The 16,480-nt window shown below is 43.6% G+C and overlaps 1 protein-coding gene and 1 long non-coding RNA gene across 3 annotated transcripts in view; both read left to right on the top strand.

The window, feature by feature from the left end:
• The window catches only part of LOC142811509 (uncharacterized), a 324,450-nt gene that overhangs the window by 9,405 nt on the left and 298,565 nt on the right, over positions 1–16,480 (top strand). Inside the window, exon 2 of the long non-coding RNA XR_012894676.1 lies at positions 33–163. This is a non-coding gene — a long non-coding RNA (uncharacterized LOC142811509). The remainder of the gene's footprint in view (positions 1–32; positions 164–16,480) is intronic.
• On the top strand, positions 1,909–15,783 carry LOC119159554 (survival motor neuron protein). Of its 2 annotated transcripts, XM_037412355.2 has the most exons (8): positions 1,909–2,177; positions 2,305–2,376; positions 2,445–2,510; positions 3,763–3,963; positions 5,015–5,074; positions 7,212–7,274; positions 9,196–9,315; positions 15,642–15,783. In XM_037412355.2, exons 1-8 carry the CDS (start codon positions 2,142–2,144, stop codon positions 15,672–15,674), a joined length of 651 nt encoding a protein of 216 aa, XP_037268252.2. In that variant the 5' UTR covers positions 1,909–2,141; the 3' UTR covers positions 15,675–15,783. The 2 variants fall into 2 exon arrangements, with proteins under 2 accessions (XP_037268252.2, XP_037268253.2); XM_037412356.2 differs by lacking the exon at positions 5,015–5,074 and having other exon boundaries at positions 1,914–2,177.

Below are 16,480 nucleotides of genomic sequence, written 5' to 3'. Positions count from 1 at the left end.
TTATGTCAGCTTTGTCCCCATTTCCTTTAAAGATCATGTTCATCCTGCTAAGTTTCCATCCAACGGGGATTTCATCATCGAGTCCTCGATGAGAGCAGCGCTGTTGGTGAGCGACACTTCGCAGCAAGGTTCATAGAGCGAACTTTCAAGACGACTATCGACGGTAAGGGTATTGAGATCCCGAGAGACCTACCACTCTTATCAATATTTGCCATGCCTACTATTTTCCCTGATGCTACCGAGTACCTTTCAAAATTGCTGCCGAAAAAACGGAAGGATCACAACCTTAGCGATCAGGTTCTCCACAAACCGAAGCGAAGACGTGAGAGCAACACATTGTCAGAAATTGAGTCGAACGACGTTGATTGCCAAAGAATGCCAAAGAATGTCGAATGATGTTGGCCGAGACGGTGCCGCTGATAAAGCTCGTGACCGTAAATTTCAAAGGCTGTCATTTTCAAAGCTCACCATTCCAAATGAGTGGTCAGAAATTTTCCTGTCGTGTGTTGGGGACTCATTTCCGAGTTGGAAGCTGACGCTGTCGAACATAGCAAGGTAGCGTTGAAAAAACTCATTCAGATTAAGAAGCAAGCTGCTGAAAGTGCTGCAACCGCCAAAGTTCTTAGAAGAGGAAAGAAGTGGTGCCAAGAGGAACTCGTAGCTCGAGAAGAGGCAGAGTTGGTGATAAATTATGTGATCAAGTTAGCTTTGTGTCCCGGCGTGGGAGTGGAACCTTTAGCTGGCAAATGCCCATCATTTTATAAGGTGTTCTTTTCGAAGAGCTGCACGCTTGTTGTAAATGACCTCAGTGCTTGTTACTGCAAATATCAGATACTGCTGATACTGTCCAGAGAACAAGCGGCGCTGCCTTACCGGATAAGAACTGATTTCACATACACGCCGGCTAGGTCATTCAAGACTGGGCGAGGCGCTTCCCCGTTTTGTGCTATTTGTGGTGACATCGATCACATGAAACATTTCATTTGGCTGAGCCCGTAGTTTGACAGAGAAATAACAGGTATGGTACGCAGCTTGCAGAAAGGTTGTCACTAGCACGGGACATTAGAAAATGTCATTTTTCCGAAGGACCCGCGGCGACGAGGAGCAGCGTGGAACGGATCATGATGGCTTTGCTGCGAAACACTCAGCTGAGTGACATTTGGTGACTGGCGCCTACAATTTAAGAGATGCTCAGGCGGAACAACTGCTGGCTTTTTAGGCCAGGCTAACCCCGCTTTTGCAACACCAGCATCACCACCAAACCAGCTTCCCAGAAGACGATGTCAGAAGATGTGTACGAAACAAAGCTTTCGCATTATACGACGTAACCTTCCGAGGACGAAAGCCAAGCTCAGCAGCGCAAAAGTTAGCTTGTGTCAAATGAAAGCAAAAAATGAGCATTTATCTGAAGAAGCTGTAGGTGAAAGAATGGAAAGCCTTCGATTGAAGCTTCCCGACCGTTTAGTATGCGGAGCGATATAAAAGATATGAAACGCACAGGACCGAACACAGACACTTGTATGCAAAAAATAGATATTTAAGTTCTATAAGTTAATACGTTGAAATCCACCCATTTGAAAGTTCATTACTACTATATACAATTTATGAACTTCAAAAAGAAACAAGCTCGGCTGGTGTACACGACCTCGAAGTCGGGTGTTTTTGTATACGTTCGTTATATCGAGATAACGGGTAGTACCTATGCGGAAGGGCTGAATTTCACAATCAAGTGGCATTTATCACATAAAAAAGCCGCGACGACAACTCGGAACAATACACAAATCGGCCACCCAGGCCGCTCACAGAGCTATCACGGCAGCGAGCGTAGCGCTCCTTTAGCCACCAGCGCTATCTAGTGGCGCGTGGAGCGGTCACTGCTAGAAGGACCCTTTTTCCAGTGCCGCATGGCACACTTACCAGTACACTGTAGGCTGTAGCGTGCCTGTGAGCATGCGAAGAAGACGCTGTTGGTGGAACCAGGGTTGAACATCTGTTCAACTTTACGCTGAGGCCACTGTGATTGTACTTGGTTTCGTTCGTTTGTAAGAAATGCTTCTAGGGCGTTTTTTACCTGCGTATAATACGTAGCGGAATTCACCGATCGAAATTTCTTGAACACTGGCATAAACTGAGCTGCAAGAATGGCAAAGGGAACCGTACTGTGGAGACGAACAGAGGTAGGTAGAGACGCTTTAGCTTCGGTGTCTGTATTGCCTCGGCGGCTTTATCAGTGCACCAGGTGTCGAAGAGAGTCAATTGCAGTTCTTGTTTTTTTTTCTTCTTCAAAACTTGTTGTATCTAAAGAACCCTGACGAGGATATTTGGGATGACAGCGACTTGATCGCAGCTTACGATCAGGCGTACGAAAAAGTAAAGGTAAGTGGACGACGTTCGGTAGCTTCGTTCAGCAGGTATCATATTCTTGTCCCTTATCTTCTTTCCAGAAAGAAATTGAAAGTAGGAACCGCACTTCGTCGGAGAACTCGTCAGCGGGGCCAGAACCGTCGACTGTAAGTTAGCTCAAGGAGCTTGTGACACGCTGTAGTTGTGGCGAAACATATAAGGTTGCTAACGCCTATTGTGGTTCTTACACACTTGCTTTGAACATCCGAAAGCTGTGCACTTTGGTTTTTGTTCCGCTGAGGTTGGGACGTCACTCATTCGTTTAAGTTGATTCTGCTGGCAGGTATCGCAATTGTTGTACTGGTAACCTTTGCAGAATGCCTCTTTTCTTACCTTCTGGGAAAAGATATGCCTTGTGTGAAACTTTATTTTGACCCTAAGCCTGGTGGTTAAATACTAGCAGTATAGATGCAAAAGGGGATATCTTTTGTGTATCCCAGAAATGTCACATATTACCAGTCATAATTATTTCACTATTTGCAATACCATGACGTAATCATGGGATAACCTCTTAACATCTCCAAGACTGGCACATGCATTGGTAGGCCGCTTCACATACACGCACACAGCCACAAACTTAAAAACGCTCGTGTGTGTGTATGTGTTTGTGTGCATGCATGCACACCTCACATATGGGAACAGTGTAAGAAAAATAATTTACTTGTGTGGACACTCTTTGCCCCTCTTCGACAGGGGGCGCGGCCAGATAATGTTTAGCTTTAGTACATGCGCCGGCCGCATTATCATGGCAATGAAGTGAAGAGGTACTGTGACAGGGTATACGAGAAGGGCCGAGCACAATGAGGCAGACTGATACGGTCCTTTTTTATTCCTCCTTGTAATATATTAAAGCGCCATGAACGCTAAAAAATAAATCTAGAAACACATGGCACATTTTTTGGGACCGGAAAACTCCACTCGTGACAAACGCTGCAGTTGCTTCTGTGGTGTTCTCCCATATGCAAAGCCGTTGGGACGCTACATAAGCAGCGCATCGTCTGTAGTACTTGTATCACCCACAATTGTGTGGGAGGTGCTGTGACATGAGGCCTTTGAGAGACTAAAACCACCGAAAATTATCTGGACCTGCTGTGGGGTGGAGTATCCACACTTAAATTATTTTTCTTACACAATGCATCTATCACAGTATTCCTGCCTAATTACCCGTGGCAATATCACACGTATTCAATTTAATTGATTTCTGTAACATGACACACATATTTCATGTAGTGCAAAAGCGAGGTCTGCGAAAGGCAAAAGCACGACACGGAAAAAGCTATTTCTAAGATTACTCAAATGACATTTGGTGACTTTTCTGTAGATTTGCAAGCCATTTTTTTGTCTTTTACTACATCACAGGGATGGAAACAGGGTGATTACTGCATTGCAGTCTACTCGGGAGACAAACTGCCATATGAGGCAAAGATCAAGTGCATCAGAAAAAAGCACTGCATCGTTCACTACATTGGGTATGGCAACGAGGAGCGTGTACTCTTGTCAGACCTCTACCCATCGGAGGGCAAGAAGGCACGACAAGCCCAGCAAGCTCGAGCAGGCAGTGTAAGTGCTTTTGAAATGTCAGTGATTTGAATCTGGACATAATTGTGACATGACATGCAGGAAGTCGTTAAAGGGTCACTAAAAGGAGAAACAGTATTTCATGTATTTGCAAGTTTATCCTTCACAAACCAAATTTACGACTCTTGGTGCATGGTGAGTGAGATGTACAAGAAAACACAAGTTATCCTGCCTTGAGGTTTCCAGATGAGCTGAGGTAGTCGTCTGGATTGAAATAACGGCCGCAAACACACAAATCCTGGGTATAAATCAGATGTTGAAAGCCCGATGTTTCTTGCTTCAACTAGCTTCAGTCACTTGGATTGCCAGTCACCCTTCACAGGCTGATAATGTTGCAACTTGACATGTCCCACACTCAATGAAGCAAGGGTGAGTCTTGATGTTAGAGAAAGTAGGCCATCAGATCAACCATGGTTGTGCATTTCAGGTTGAAATGCTGCTTCGCTGTGGTGGTAGTGGCTAAGGTACTCGGCTGCTGACCCGCAGGTCTTGGGATCGAATCCCAGCTGCGGCGGCTGCTGTTTCGATGAAGGCAAAAATGCTGTAAGCCCATGTGCTCAGATTTTGGCGCATGTTAAAGAACACCAGGTGGTCGAAATTTTCGGAACCCTCCACTATGGTGTCTCTCATAATGATATGGTGGTTTTGGGACATTAAACCCCACATATCGATCAAATCATCGTGTCAAAATGCTGTACAATGTAACACAGGCAGATGACGCTGAAGTTTCCAAGCGTCATACTAAATTAGGCTTCTATAGCACCTTTCTTTTTGCCTTAGTTGAAGATAGATGTTTTTAGATTTTATTGATAAATTATGAAGTGTTCTGTTTGTTCACAATTAACATGTCAGTACTTGTGGACAGGTGAACAGTGGCTCACATTTAGGATGGAAATATCAGATGTGATGTCTGTCACACACCCAAGCAGATCGATCGCTTGGTCAGTGATACGAGAATCCATCTGTGTTAGGCTATGTTTAAGTAGTGACAAAAATAAAATGCAATTTTCTGTGGTTTTGTGTCACATTACAGAATGTCCACACAACCGATGCGACTTCTGGTTCATCTCAGCGTTGCACAGGCATTCCCGATGTAAGCACACTGTCCTCTATGTAAAACTTTTTATTTATACTGTATGGAAGAGACAACAATATGTGTGAGGTATGGATAATACAAAAAGATGTTTTTTCAAGAATGATTATCATGCTTTTTTCATGTACATGCTATTAATTTTTGCCTTGTATTACTATAACTCGCGGAAGCCTAGCAAACGCACATAATTGTTTTGGAACAAAATCATGACAGCTTGTTTACAGATTTGCTGAGGCATCGTGTTTTATGTTAAACATACTTATGCAGTTATGCATTATTGTAGCCAATGCACTTCTTGTACACTCTAAAGAGTGACACCCCTTTGCAGGCACAATTGTTATTTAGAACTACTGAAACTTGATGTAATATAATATTTCTAGAATTCAACTAAGCTGCCAGTTAGAACATAGCATGCAGTTGACTGGATAAGCTAACCTTTCAAAAGATATTTTAAAACAGGTGATAAAAAAGAATGTTTCAGCAATGTAACTATGAATTCTGTTTTTTGCTTCATAACCATTTAGATGAAGTATGTGCTGTGCCGTGTAATAGACAGTTGGCTGCGCTCATAACGTGACAACATATTCTTAGCCAGTAGTGAATACATGTCGAATCACTCTTAATAAGCTATGAATGAAAAACTGATGATTTCAGCAATCATTACTGTTGCTTAGCTAGGTCGTGAAAGATACTAGGAGCATGACTTATACAAATGGACTGACTTGTTCGTACAGTATCACTAGCACAGACCGCCATCATAAAATGCGGATTTGTCAGCTGTAATTGCTGTGAAGTGAATTTGTCGTCGGTGTCATATTGAAAACAAGCTCAACTGCACACAATTCTTCAAGGCTATCCAAAATGTGTTGCTTTTTCTAAAGCATGAGTGAAGTGTTGAACTGCAAGAGTTTTAATTTTAGCAGTATATACAAAAGGTTGCATGCGCTGCTTTGTCAGTTTCCTTGGTGAAGTTTAAATGAATGTTGCCAGCAATGTCAGCAGCTGCTTCCACAATTTGCAGAATTTTATGTAACAACGTCCTATATCATTGTCCTGTTGTGTCTAGTTGTTCCTAAACAGGCTGTGGTTTCTAGTAACTTTTATTTATTTCTACTATCGCCAGCTCGCCGTAGAAAACTTGCAAAATCTTAGCTTGTTTTGATATGCGTTATGAGGTCTCAATGTGGGATACAGTTCATTGGTGTTAGGTCGACTTTCCCAGAATATAATGTTTACCATGAAAGAATCGATGAGCATATGACGAGCGCATGTATAAGTGTTTTGGCTTTCCCAGAATATAATGTTTACCATGAAAGAATCGATGAGCATATGACGAGCGCATGTATAAGTGTTTTGGCTGTTCAGACTTATGTAATGCTACGAAGCTTTTTTATGTGTTTTATAGCCAATAGCAAGTATTCATACAAAATGGCAAAAAAAACTGAAAGTGAACTGCATTTGACTGCTTACAAAATTTCATGTTATGAGTATCTCTTTTCTTATTGTTATACCTGCAAAGACCGTTAAAACAAATTATTTTCTGGTTGTCCAATTAGCTTTCAAACAAAAATAGCAAAGCACTTTCAGACTCTATACTTCTGTGTAAACTCCACTTCATTTTTGTTTGAATCAGAGGTGTGAAGTACATTTCAGAACTGTCTTGCTTACATGTGAAAAATAAAAATTCGTAGATTATGTTACAGTAGTACGTTTTGTTTAGACTAATTCCTTCATGGTATTGTTTTGGTGCACCATCGAAAGGAGCAAGCATGGCACTTTGCAAAGATGACGAAGACGCCTGTGCGTTAGACGTTTGCGCGAGAGGCAATACGGCCATCTTGTTTAGCTGCCGATTCTCTGTGGACCCTATACTATAAGCCTAGATCTCGCCCCGTCACAGTATCAATGCAAAATGATCACTTAGCTAACTTAAGCAAGTAACATTAGAGATGGCTGTGGTTTAACAGGTGCTTGTCAGCCTGATTGCATATCTAGCCACAACTGAAATGTCCTAACTTCACTTATTCTCTCAGCCGGTCAAGGGCATAGCCGGTCGTCTATTTTAACCGAAATTAAAGCCATTGTCCCTTTTAAATGCTTGGGCATTATGCTTATGTGCTTAATTCCTGTATTCCAGCTTCCCAGTGAGCCTCCTTGGGGTGCGGCCAACTTAGGAGTGCCATTTTCAAGCTCATCCCGGGTATGTTTTTTATATCTACTTTCTTGGCATGTTCATTTTGAAGTGAACTAGACGAGAGGATGAGAAACAGAAAATGTATCCTTCGAACTGCACGGAGCAGTTCTTTGCTTTCTGCTTACTTTTCAATGTAATTACCGAGTGATGTGGGTATCTGACTTTATTTAGGTGAAAGACTTAGATGCTTTATAAAACACGAAATGTAGCTGTTGGCATCAAAACGGGCAATGCGGAAAAATTATCATCACTTGATAATGTCCCAGGTCCCCAGAATCGGTGACGTCATTATGATATGGTAACGTTTTACGACGTCACATGGCAACATTGTCACTTGACGTTGTCCCTTGGTCAGATGTGTCCGATCGCGGAAACAATGCAAAACCTTGTTAGGAGCAGAAAGCTTTGAGGGGGAGGCAGTAGGGAGGATAATCAGTGGTAAAAAAAAAGCAGATGGCTTTTGTTTTCGAGCTGTCTTCTGCAAATGCATAAAAGACTCCGGGTTTCTGCCTCAAAAATCGATTGAAGCGACAATATTTTCAATCAGTCAAGAACGAGTGGATTTACAGGAATTTGTCACAAGCTTCAAGCACTTTCTCCCTTTCCTCATCCCAAAAGGCGAGCTGGAAGTTACATTGGAGGAGATGGCATAATGGAAAGATATCGAGTTAGCACACGTCATGACTCGAGTTAGCACTCATCATGACCTCATCATGATTTCTCTTCCCCATTGAAGTTTTTAAGCAAGATGGTAAGGCTACTGTTTTAGCAAACTATCAAGTGCTATGCCGGCACGTGGCAAGATCCCATGGAAAGGAGCAGCACTGACTCAAATATCGGTCTGCTCTTAGCTAATAGCATGGTAAACTCTGGTAATGTGGTTGCGTCTTCAAGGGTGAAGTTACAGCATCAGGCGCACGGATAGTGGCGTTGACCGTAAAGTGATAGCGCGATGTTTATTGCAGCAGCACGCTGAAGCGATTTCACCTTCACAAGCATTACACGATGTTGCAGCTTTACAAGCCATCGATGTCTGGTTTTGTAGTACCCAACACAGCTATGGCACTTCATTGTGTCCAAGAAAAGAAACCTTGAGATAAACATTGTCGCTCGGCTTACATCAACATGGAACGCGTTGTAGTATACAGGCAGACGACGCTCACTTCCTATAGGAGGTCCTTGTTGGTAAACTGGACATATCCAATCAGATAAGTCGCTGGGTGCTTGTGTATTGGAACAGTTTTATGTGCTAAAGGTGCGAGAGCAACTTCGGCTGAGCAACTGCTCTCCGTAGCGATTCATACATTTAAAGTCCTGTAATCCTGTAATAACAAGAGCTTAATTTTGGCCGAGTTGGTTCATCGTGGTTGTATTGTAGTAACAACGGCACAACAGTAGGAAGAGCCAAAATGGACAAGAAAGAGCACTGTAATAAATTACGCAGTTGATGCAGAGCACCTAAATTGGTCTTCAAATGATTATTCACACTTTCTTTACCAGCTCAAAGCATTTATACAATATTGTCGAAACTGGTTCAGAGTCTCTTTAAGTGTTGATGATTTGGCGAGTTGGTTTGTCATGATTGGAACTAGTATAGTGCATCAGTGAAATGAAGAGATGTTGTCGGAGCTGGCCAAACTACAAGAGAGAGAACTCCGTCCTATCGTGTGACTCGCTTGGCCGTACCTTCATATCTGTGATGCGATACACCTGTTCAGATAAACTCTCCTTACCAGACACATTTGCAAGATTTGGTTGAGCTGTTCATAGCAGTGTCAGCGTTCCACAGGATGTGTTTTTTCAAACCAAGTCTGCTCTGATCATTCTAAGTTTCCAGTGGTCATAACTAATAAACTGAAGAAGTGTGTACACGTGTGGTCGACGTGTCATCATTTGTCAACCCTCTCGCCACTTCCTTCTTTTTCAGGGCACGCCTCCTCTACCAGCTCACCCGCCATTGATCTTGGACAATAGTGCTGAAAGTGAGGCACTTTCCTCAATGCTCATGGCCTGGTACATGAGTGGCTACCATACTGGTTACTATCAGGTACTGTCATGATTACGTGTGTTAGTTTTTGTTGAAAGAACGTAAGCTACGAAAGAACAAACTGGATTACTGCACTCACATCTTTGCAGTGAAAAAGGCTGCTTTAGGTGTAGCCGTCAATTAAATAAAGATTCTGAGCCAGGTCATCAGTGAACCGATCATACAAACATATTGCAGCCGAATCCTGCTACAGCAAATTCTGCTTCAATAAAATTTTCGCTACAACGAAAAAATTCTCGGTTTCCAGTCAGCAGTTCGTAGGAGTCATTGCATAAATATTCTTGCCACAACAAACCCTTTTTCTTCTGCCATTCCACTTCAACGAAATTTGACGATGCAATTACAGGCTCGCACATTAAATGCAATGTAGTGAACACAATTTTGAACGTTTTTATGCATTTTCAGAACATAAAAATGCATCTACAAAGTATCAAACACGCATTGGCACCCACCAAAAATGCAGCTGTTTACTAAGCATGGGGGCTACCATTGCTCAATAGCGATGACAATGAGACTGTCCTACTTTCAAGTACATTTCAGAACTGCCTTGCTTGCATGTGAAAATAAAAAATTTGTAGATTATGCTGTTTTACCCATTCATAAGAGGCATGCTCTGGGCAGCAATTCTTGTCTTCTACAGTCGGTACCAGGTATATCGAACTCGGATATATCGATTTATTGGCTATATTGAACAGCCGAAAAATTTCCTTGAAAAACACATGTAAAAGTATAGGGCACAGGTGCGTGTATATCAAACACTTGTACGGCGACATATTCGATATATCGAATGGTGCGCCGCGCCGGAGCCGTGAAACTGATCACAATTCAGTCTCGTTCCAAGAAAATTACGGACCCTTTTCGTGCGCGCATCGAAAATGTGATTGCGTTGCTTCAATAAGTTCACACAGCGCTTATTCAGTCACGTTTCAAAAGAGTTACAGATCCTTATCGTGTGCGCGCGCATTGGGAATGTGATTGCGTTGCTTCAATAAGTTTGCACAGCGCTTGCGAGCACACCTGTTTGTTAACAGTGTGGTAAAGCGATTTTTGTAAGTATGCCAACAGATCAAAGCACGTGGCATGACAAAAACTTTATTTAGGTCTCCCGCCATATCACTTTATACTTTATAAGCCTCCCGCCATATCAAGTCGGTGGCTCCGCCCACGATGGGACCGGAAGTCGAAGTTCCGTCGCGATGTCGTGGGCCCTCTGGACAGTCTGGAGTTGTGTATGAAGGCTGCTGCTATTTAGAGATGCATTCCATTGCTCCTTCGAGATGGGCGGAGAGGCGGGGCACAGCCAGAGCATGTGATTAAAAGAACATGAGTCGTGGCCACATTTGGGGCATGACTGCGAATGATCGGGGTCTATCCGGTTAAGGGATCGAGGAGTAGGATATGAACGAGTTTAAAGTTGTCTGAATGTGCTCGCCTGAGGCTTAGTCAAATCGGCATGGGGGGCTGGAAATATTCTTCTCGCCAGACGGTAGTGCGAAACAATTGCATGAAAAGTAGACAATGGATCTTTGTAAATGTCGACCTCGTTACAAGCATGGCTATTCGCGACATTGCGGCATGTGAAATCGCACGCTATTTTGTGAGCCTGCTCGTTAGGGTTACATCCAAGCAGGTTAACTGAACCATCTAGATGGGCTGGATACCATGCGATGTGGTACCCTCCTTCGCTGCACTCCCGGGTTTGTTGAAGTGCTTTCGCCACAATACTGTTGGCCTGTTCAAACACAAGGACGTTAGAGAAGGATCTGACTGCCGTACGTGAGTCCAAAAAGACAACAGCGGGGGCTTTTGCGCTGCAAAAAGCCAGAGCGATCGCCGGTTCCTCTGCCACATGGGCAATTTTTGTATAAACAGAGGCTGCATTGACCAGGTTACCTCCTGCGTCAACGACCATGATAGCGAACTTATCCCATTCGTGATACCTGGCAGCATCGACAAAGAGGGCTTCTAGTTTGTGCTGATTAATCTTTTGAATTATCACCATGGGTCTCTCGACTCTTCTACCCTCGTAATGCCAACCATGATTTGAGTGCGGATTTTCCTGGACAAGCGAACTTTCGTCACCTGATGATGCCGAGGCTGAATACCCACTTCTTCTAAAAGCTTTATTCCTGACTTAGTGGATGAAAGTCTCGTTATTTGAGCAGCTGTGTGAGCTTCTATTAGCTCGTCAATAGTGTTGTGGAGTCCTAGCTCCAACAGCTTCTCGGTGCTTGTGGACTGTAGAAGGCCAAGCATGCGCTTGAGGCCTGTTCTGATTAGAGAATCAAGTTTGGCCTTCTCCGCTTTAGCCCAATTAAGGTACAACGCAATGTAAATAACATGGCTTAAAAAGAATGACTGGTAAGCTCTAATAAATTTGTTCTTTGAGGCCACTTCTGCGATTTGCAACGTGGGTTGCAAGACTTAGCACATTGCTTGCCTGCTCCATGAGCCTGTTGAGCACCTTCGAATTACAGCCTCTGGCATCAATGAGGAGACCTAGAATTTTCACGGAATCCGTCCTCCCTATGGGTTGTCTATTTTTAGCTCTAATTTCTATTGGCTGAGTTTCCAGAGGCGCAAGGTTAGGAAACCCTTTGTCTAGAGGGTCGGTATAACAGTAGCTCAGATTTATCAGGGGGGAGTTCAAGGACTGTGTTTGAAAGTCTTCCGTAGCGTGCAACGTGCTTTGTAAGGAGTGTTCGAGCTCAGCCAGAGAGCCGCCCGGTGTCCAGATCGTGATGTCGTCTACATAAATGGCGTGACTAACGTTCAGGATTGCAGCGAGGTGTGTAGAGAGCCTGTGCATGGTGATAATAAATAAGAGGGGGGAGAGCATGGAACCCTGCGGGGTGCTGTAGTTGCCGAGCTTGAAAGGCCCTCTCGAGACCGTGCCTAGCCAGAGATGTGCCTTGCGATCCACGAAAAATGACTTGGTGTAGTCATGAAAACGCTGGCCCAGTTTAAAAGAAGAAATCGTCTCAGTGAGGATGTACTTATGCGCCACCCTGTTGAAGGCCTTGGAGAGGTCTAGTGTAAGGATTCCCCTCGCGTCGCGAGTCGTGTTATCAAATATAGCTCTCTTAAGCAGAAGCATAGCGTACTGTGTGGACAACGGCTGTCAAAAGCCAATTAGGTTCGTTTCTAAAGAGCTCTTTGTCTTATACATATTCTGTAAGCCTGTCACGTGCGTGCTTCTGCGTATGAACAAATTGAAAAATTGCTGTACAACTGGTTTTTGAAAGTCAGGGCGAAAACATTCCCGTTGATGACCCGATGCTAATGCAAAAGGCGAAGTGGTCGCTGCAGCCTTGGAGGTGGACGACTTTACTGGTGGCACTGGTTGGCAGCAACGCTTCAAGAATCGCTATGGCATCATTAGGAAAACCCTCTCTGGCGAAAGCGGCGCGTCAAAGAGCCAGGACATAGAGAAGTGGCTCTTCGAAGTGTGGTCGAACATTCGAGACATCTTCTCGCCGTCGGACATATGCAACGCCAACTAAACGGCGCTCTTCTGGCAACAAGTCGCCGCAATGCTTCAAGAACGCGAAGAGCCTCCCGGTCCGATACGCATTCAACAAAAAGCATGGAGGACGCGGGACCTCTTTTTCGAATGAATGCGTGCATGAAATGTCGAATTAGAGAAGGTGGACCACAATGTTTGTCTTCTGGTAGACAATCGTTCAGCACATCATGTGATCAGCCATCTTAAAAGAATCACAGTCAAGTTTTTGCCTCCCAACACCATGCCAAGGCTGCAGGCTCTCGACCAAGGCATCATTAAATCTTTTAAGGTCAGATAGACGCGACGTTTGGTGCAGAGGCTCCTGATCAACCTTCGGTTAGGGCTCGAACTGAAAACCGATCTTCTTGGAGCGATACAAATGGTAACCAGTGAGTGGAATGACATCAAACAAGCCACGATCGTGAACTGCTTCGGTAAAGCTGGCTTTCTAGCTTTACCTGACGACTTTGAGAGCGACGCCAATGTCACAGCAGACGACAACATAGAGTGCCTCGAGGATGAATTTCGCCAGCTTTCTGCGTTTCCAGTTGCCATCGCTGATGGGGCCACAGCGAGCGATTTCGTCAGTGCTGATAATGATGCGCAAGCCGTTTCGGACCGCACCGATACAGAAATCGTGGCCGACGTCGCCGGTGCCGATGAGGCCAACGAGAGCAGCGACGATGATGCCGACGACGCATCTATGCAACCCTTTACTGCTGCCGAGCTTGCGTCGGCATTTAGCCTTATTCGCCTCTGTTGTGGCGTTACGGAAGGCGCTGGGCTTGCCTGTGTGGAAAGCCTCAACAATATTGAGGATGACCTCATGAATTTAATAGCTCAGACAAAGAAGCAAGCCAAACTCACAGACTTTTTTCGGCCCAAATAAGGTGCGGTGTATTTCGTGTTTTTCTTTTGGTATTCTGGGAAACTCGGCAAGTGGAAGCTTAGCACAGTCTTCGGAAACCGCTTCAATACTCGGGGCGCTTTAAGGAAACCCTTAAATGGACATATTTTATATTTGGAATTATCGATACATCGAAATATTTCATGATCCCCTTAGAGTTCGATATATCCGTGATTGGCAGTACATGAGATGTCTCTTATAAGCAGAGGACCTCATATGCATTTATCCGCCGTATTTTACTGTAGACACACTGGTGTCTCTTACACCCATTTGTCTTTTATATCAGTGTCTCTTATAAAGGGACTCAACTGTATTCTAATAGTGCATTTTCTTTGTACTGATTGCTTCATGGTATCAATGCAAAATGATGACTTAGCTAACCCAGAAGTAGCATGTAACAGAAATGATCACTTAGCTAAACTTTAACGGAAGTAGCTTGCTTCTGCGCCACAGACAATCCGAAGCTGAAGCTCAGTCCCTCAGCTCATTGAGTTTTATACACGCTCCTGTTGGGTGCAATTGCAGAAGATGCCTTTTTTGATGCCTATGCTGTTTTGCTTCTTTTTGCATTTGACCAGATCTATCACAGGTCAGAGCGCTTGTTTGTACATGTTACCAACAAGATGAGCCAGTCGCAACTAGTGGATGATTAGAATAGCATGGAATATGGCATAAGTCACTGCTCTTTGATACCCCGCCTCCATCTCGGCGTTGTCGGATGTTAACGGCAGACAGCTGCTGGTGTTGGTGTGTTAGTGAAACTGTCAGGTTCATTCATGAAAGCCGTTGTTTCAGCGTGATTTTATACATTGTGTCGCTGTGCACGTGTTACAATTGCGTCATGACCCCACTGAGAGAAAAAAGAAAGCAGCCGACACTTTTTAAATTTTTGGAATAAAAGTTCTGTTGTTTTGCTAGCTCAGGTCAGCTAAATTTTTTCGATTTCTCTACAACAGAATTCTCACTTACACAAAATTTTTCCCGCGCACCGTCAGTTTCGTTGTAGCGAGGTTTGACTGTAGTGACAAGTTGCTTATGGCAGCTTGTCATCAGCTGTTCCACTGGCCAGCCGGGAATTCACCAACATTTTATCAACATTTATCACCAGTTTACTATTCTTAGTGCCTGCATATAGGAGGCATATTATCCTATGTTGTTCAGAGAAGTCTTCAAGATAGGAGTGTTAACAGTTCCTCCACATTTTGCGAAAATAAAATACTCCCGAAGTTTCTCTTCACGCTTCTTCAAGGGGCCCTGCAATACTTTTTCCGCATCACCTGATACCGCTGCTGATCGAAAGTCGAAGGTTTTGAGAACTCGCGAGCTAATCATTGCAGCGCAGCACGCGGTCTGGAATTTATATATAATTCTTTGAGTCAGCTAGAAATCGCTCCTTTTTTCCTCTACTAATGATGCCATATGCATAAAATAGTGCACCATATACCCGAAGTTCACGGACGTTGGCCGATTTGATTATTAAGAGCTGCATATTTACCATAGCCACCGCGGGATCCTGTTGCATGCCCGTGATCACACTGAAGGTAAACTGCGCATTCGAAGAAAAAAAATTGGAAGTGCTCTATGTGGTCACGACACGCCCTGACGATAGGACACATCTTCATCTTTTCTCTACGTAGCTCTCATTGCACTCAGTGGTACGAAAATAGAGAGAAAGTGCTTAAAGCACACATCAAATTCCAGTGACTCTGCTGATATTTCATGTACTCTGGACATTTTGCCTATGCTGTTTCAGGAGGCAACAGGCTCTTTTAATGAAGCCATTCTACAATTACTCAGTAATGTGTTCACGGTCCCTTTAAGGATCGCTTCCTTTCTCGCGATGCTTCTGTTGTGATTGTTCTGTATTAGACCTAATTCCTAGCCTTGTTTTCCCTGGTCTGGTTTCTCGTGCAGGCGCTGCAACAATCTAGGCAGACACGGAAGTGATGCGATCCCAAGTGTAAAACACCATTTCTAGCATTTTGGCCATGATTTATTTATTTTTACAATCGTGACAATCACCAATCTGTTATACAAATAAAATGCTAGAAATGTAGTGTTTTTGTGTGAGTCAATGTAAATCACTGAAATTACAGCAGCTCTGCATTCACTTAATAATTCACACACAATCAGCATCTACATTTATGTATATTGACACACGTTTGGGTTAGAAACGGTGCCAAAATACTCCAGCAGCACAACTTTCAGCACCGATGGTTTTTGCACTGTAAGCATCACTGTAGCTGGTGCCTGCGGCGGTTGTTGCGTTTTACTTTCCTGCTGTCACTGTAATTTTTCTGTATCACAATACACACTACAGTTGAACCCTTTCATAAGAGACATGCACTGGGCAGCAGTTGTCTCTTATACGAGGCGTCTGTTATGAGCAGAGTACCGCATTTGCATTTTTTAATCAACTCCTACTTCAATGTAGGTACGCTGATGTCATTTATACCTGTATGTTGCTTACATCAGTGTATTTTATAAAGGGGTTATACTGCATAACGTAAAGTGAAACAGCAGAGTAAGAGTGAGTGCCACTCACAACTCTGTCTTTTGGTATGGCTCAGCAGGGATGCAATTTTTATTGCAGTAAAGCTGCACTTGAACTCAAATATTTCTGGAATTACGTGACATATGTACACGAATATTTTTTCTGATAGCCTTTGTGTGTAGGTTTCTCAGGCTGTCAAACCTTTCCCATGCCATCATGCTTTTTTATTATTATTATTATTATTATCCCCAGAGTGCTT

This window comes from Rhipicephalus microplus, chromosome 1, assembly GCF_043290135.1.
Source record: "Rhipicephalus microplus isolate Deutch F79 chromosome 1, USDA_Rmic, whole genome shotgun sequence".
In the NCBI taxonomy this organism is placed as follows: Eukaryota; Metazoa; Arthropoda; class Arachnida; order Ixodida; family Ixodidae; genus Rhipicephalus; species Rhipicephalus microplus.
Note: the sequence above shows the minus strand (reverse complement) of the source record. Positions and strands in the feature narration are given on the sequence as shown.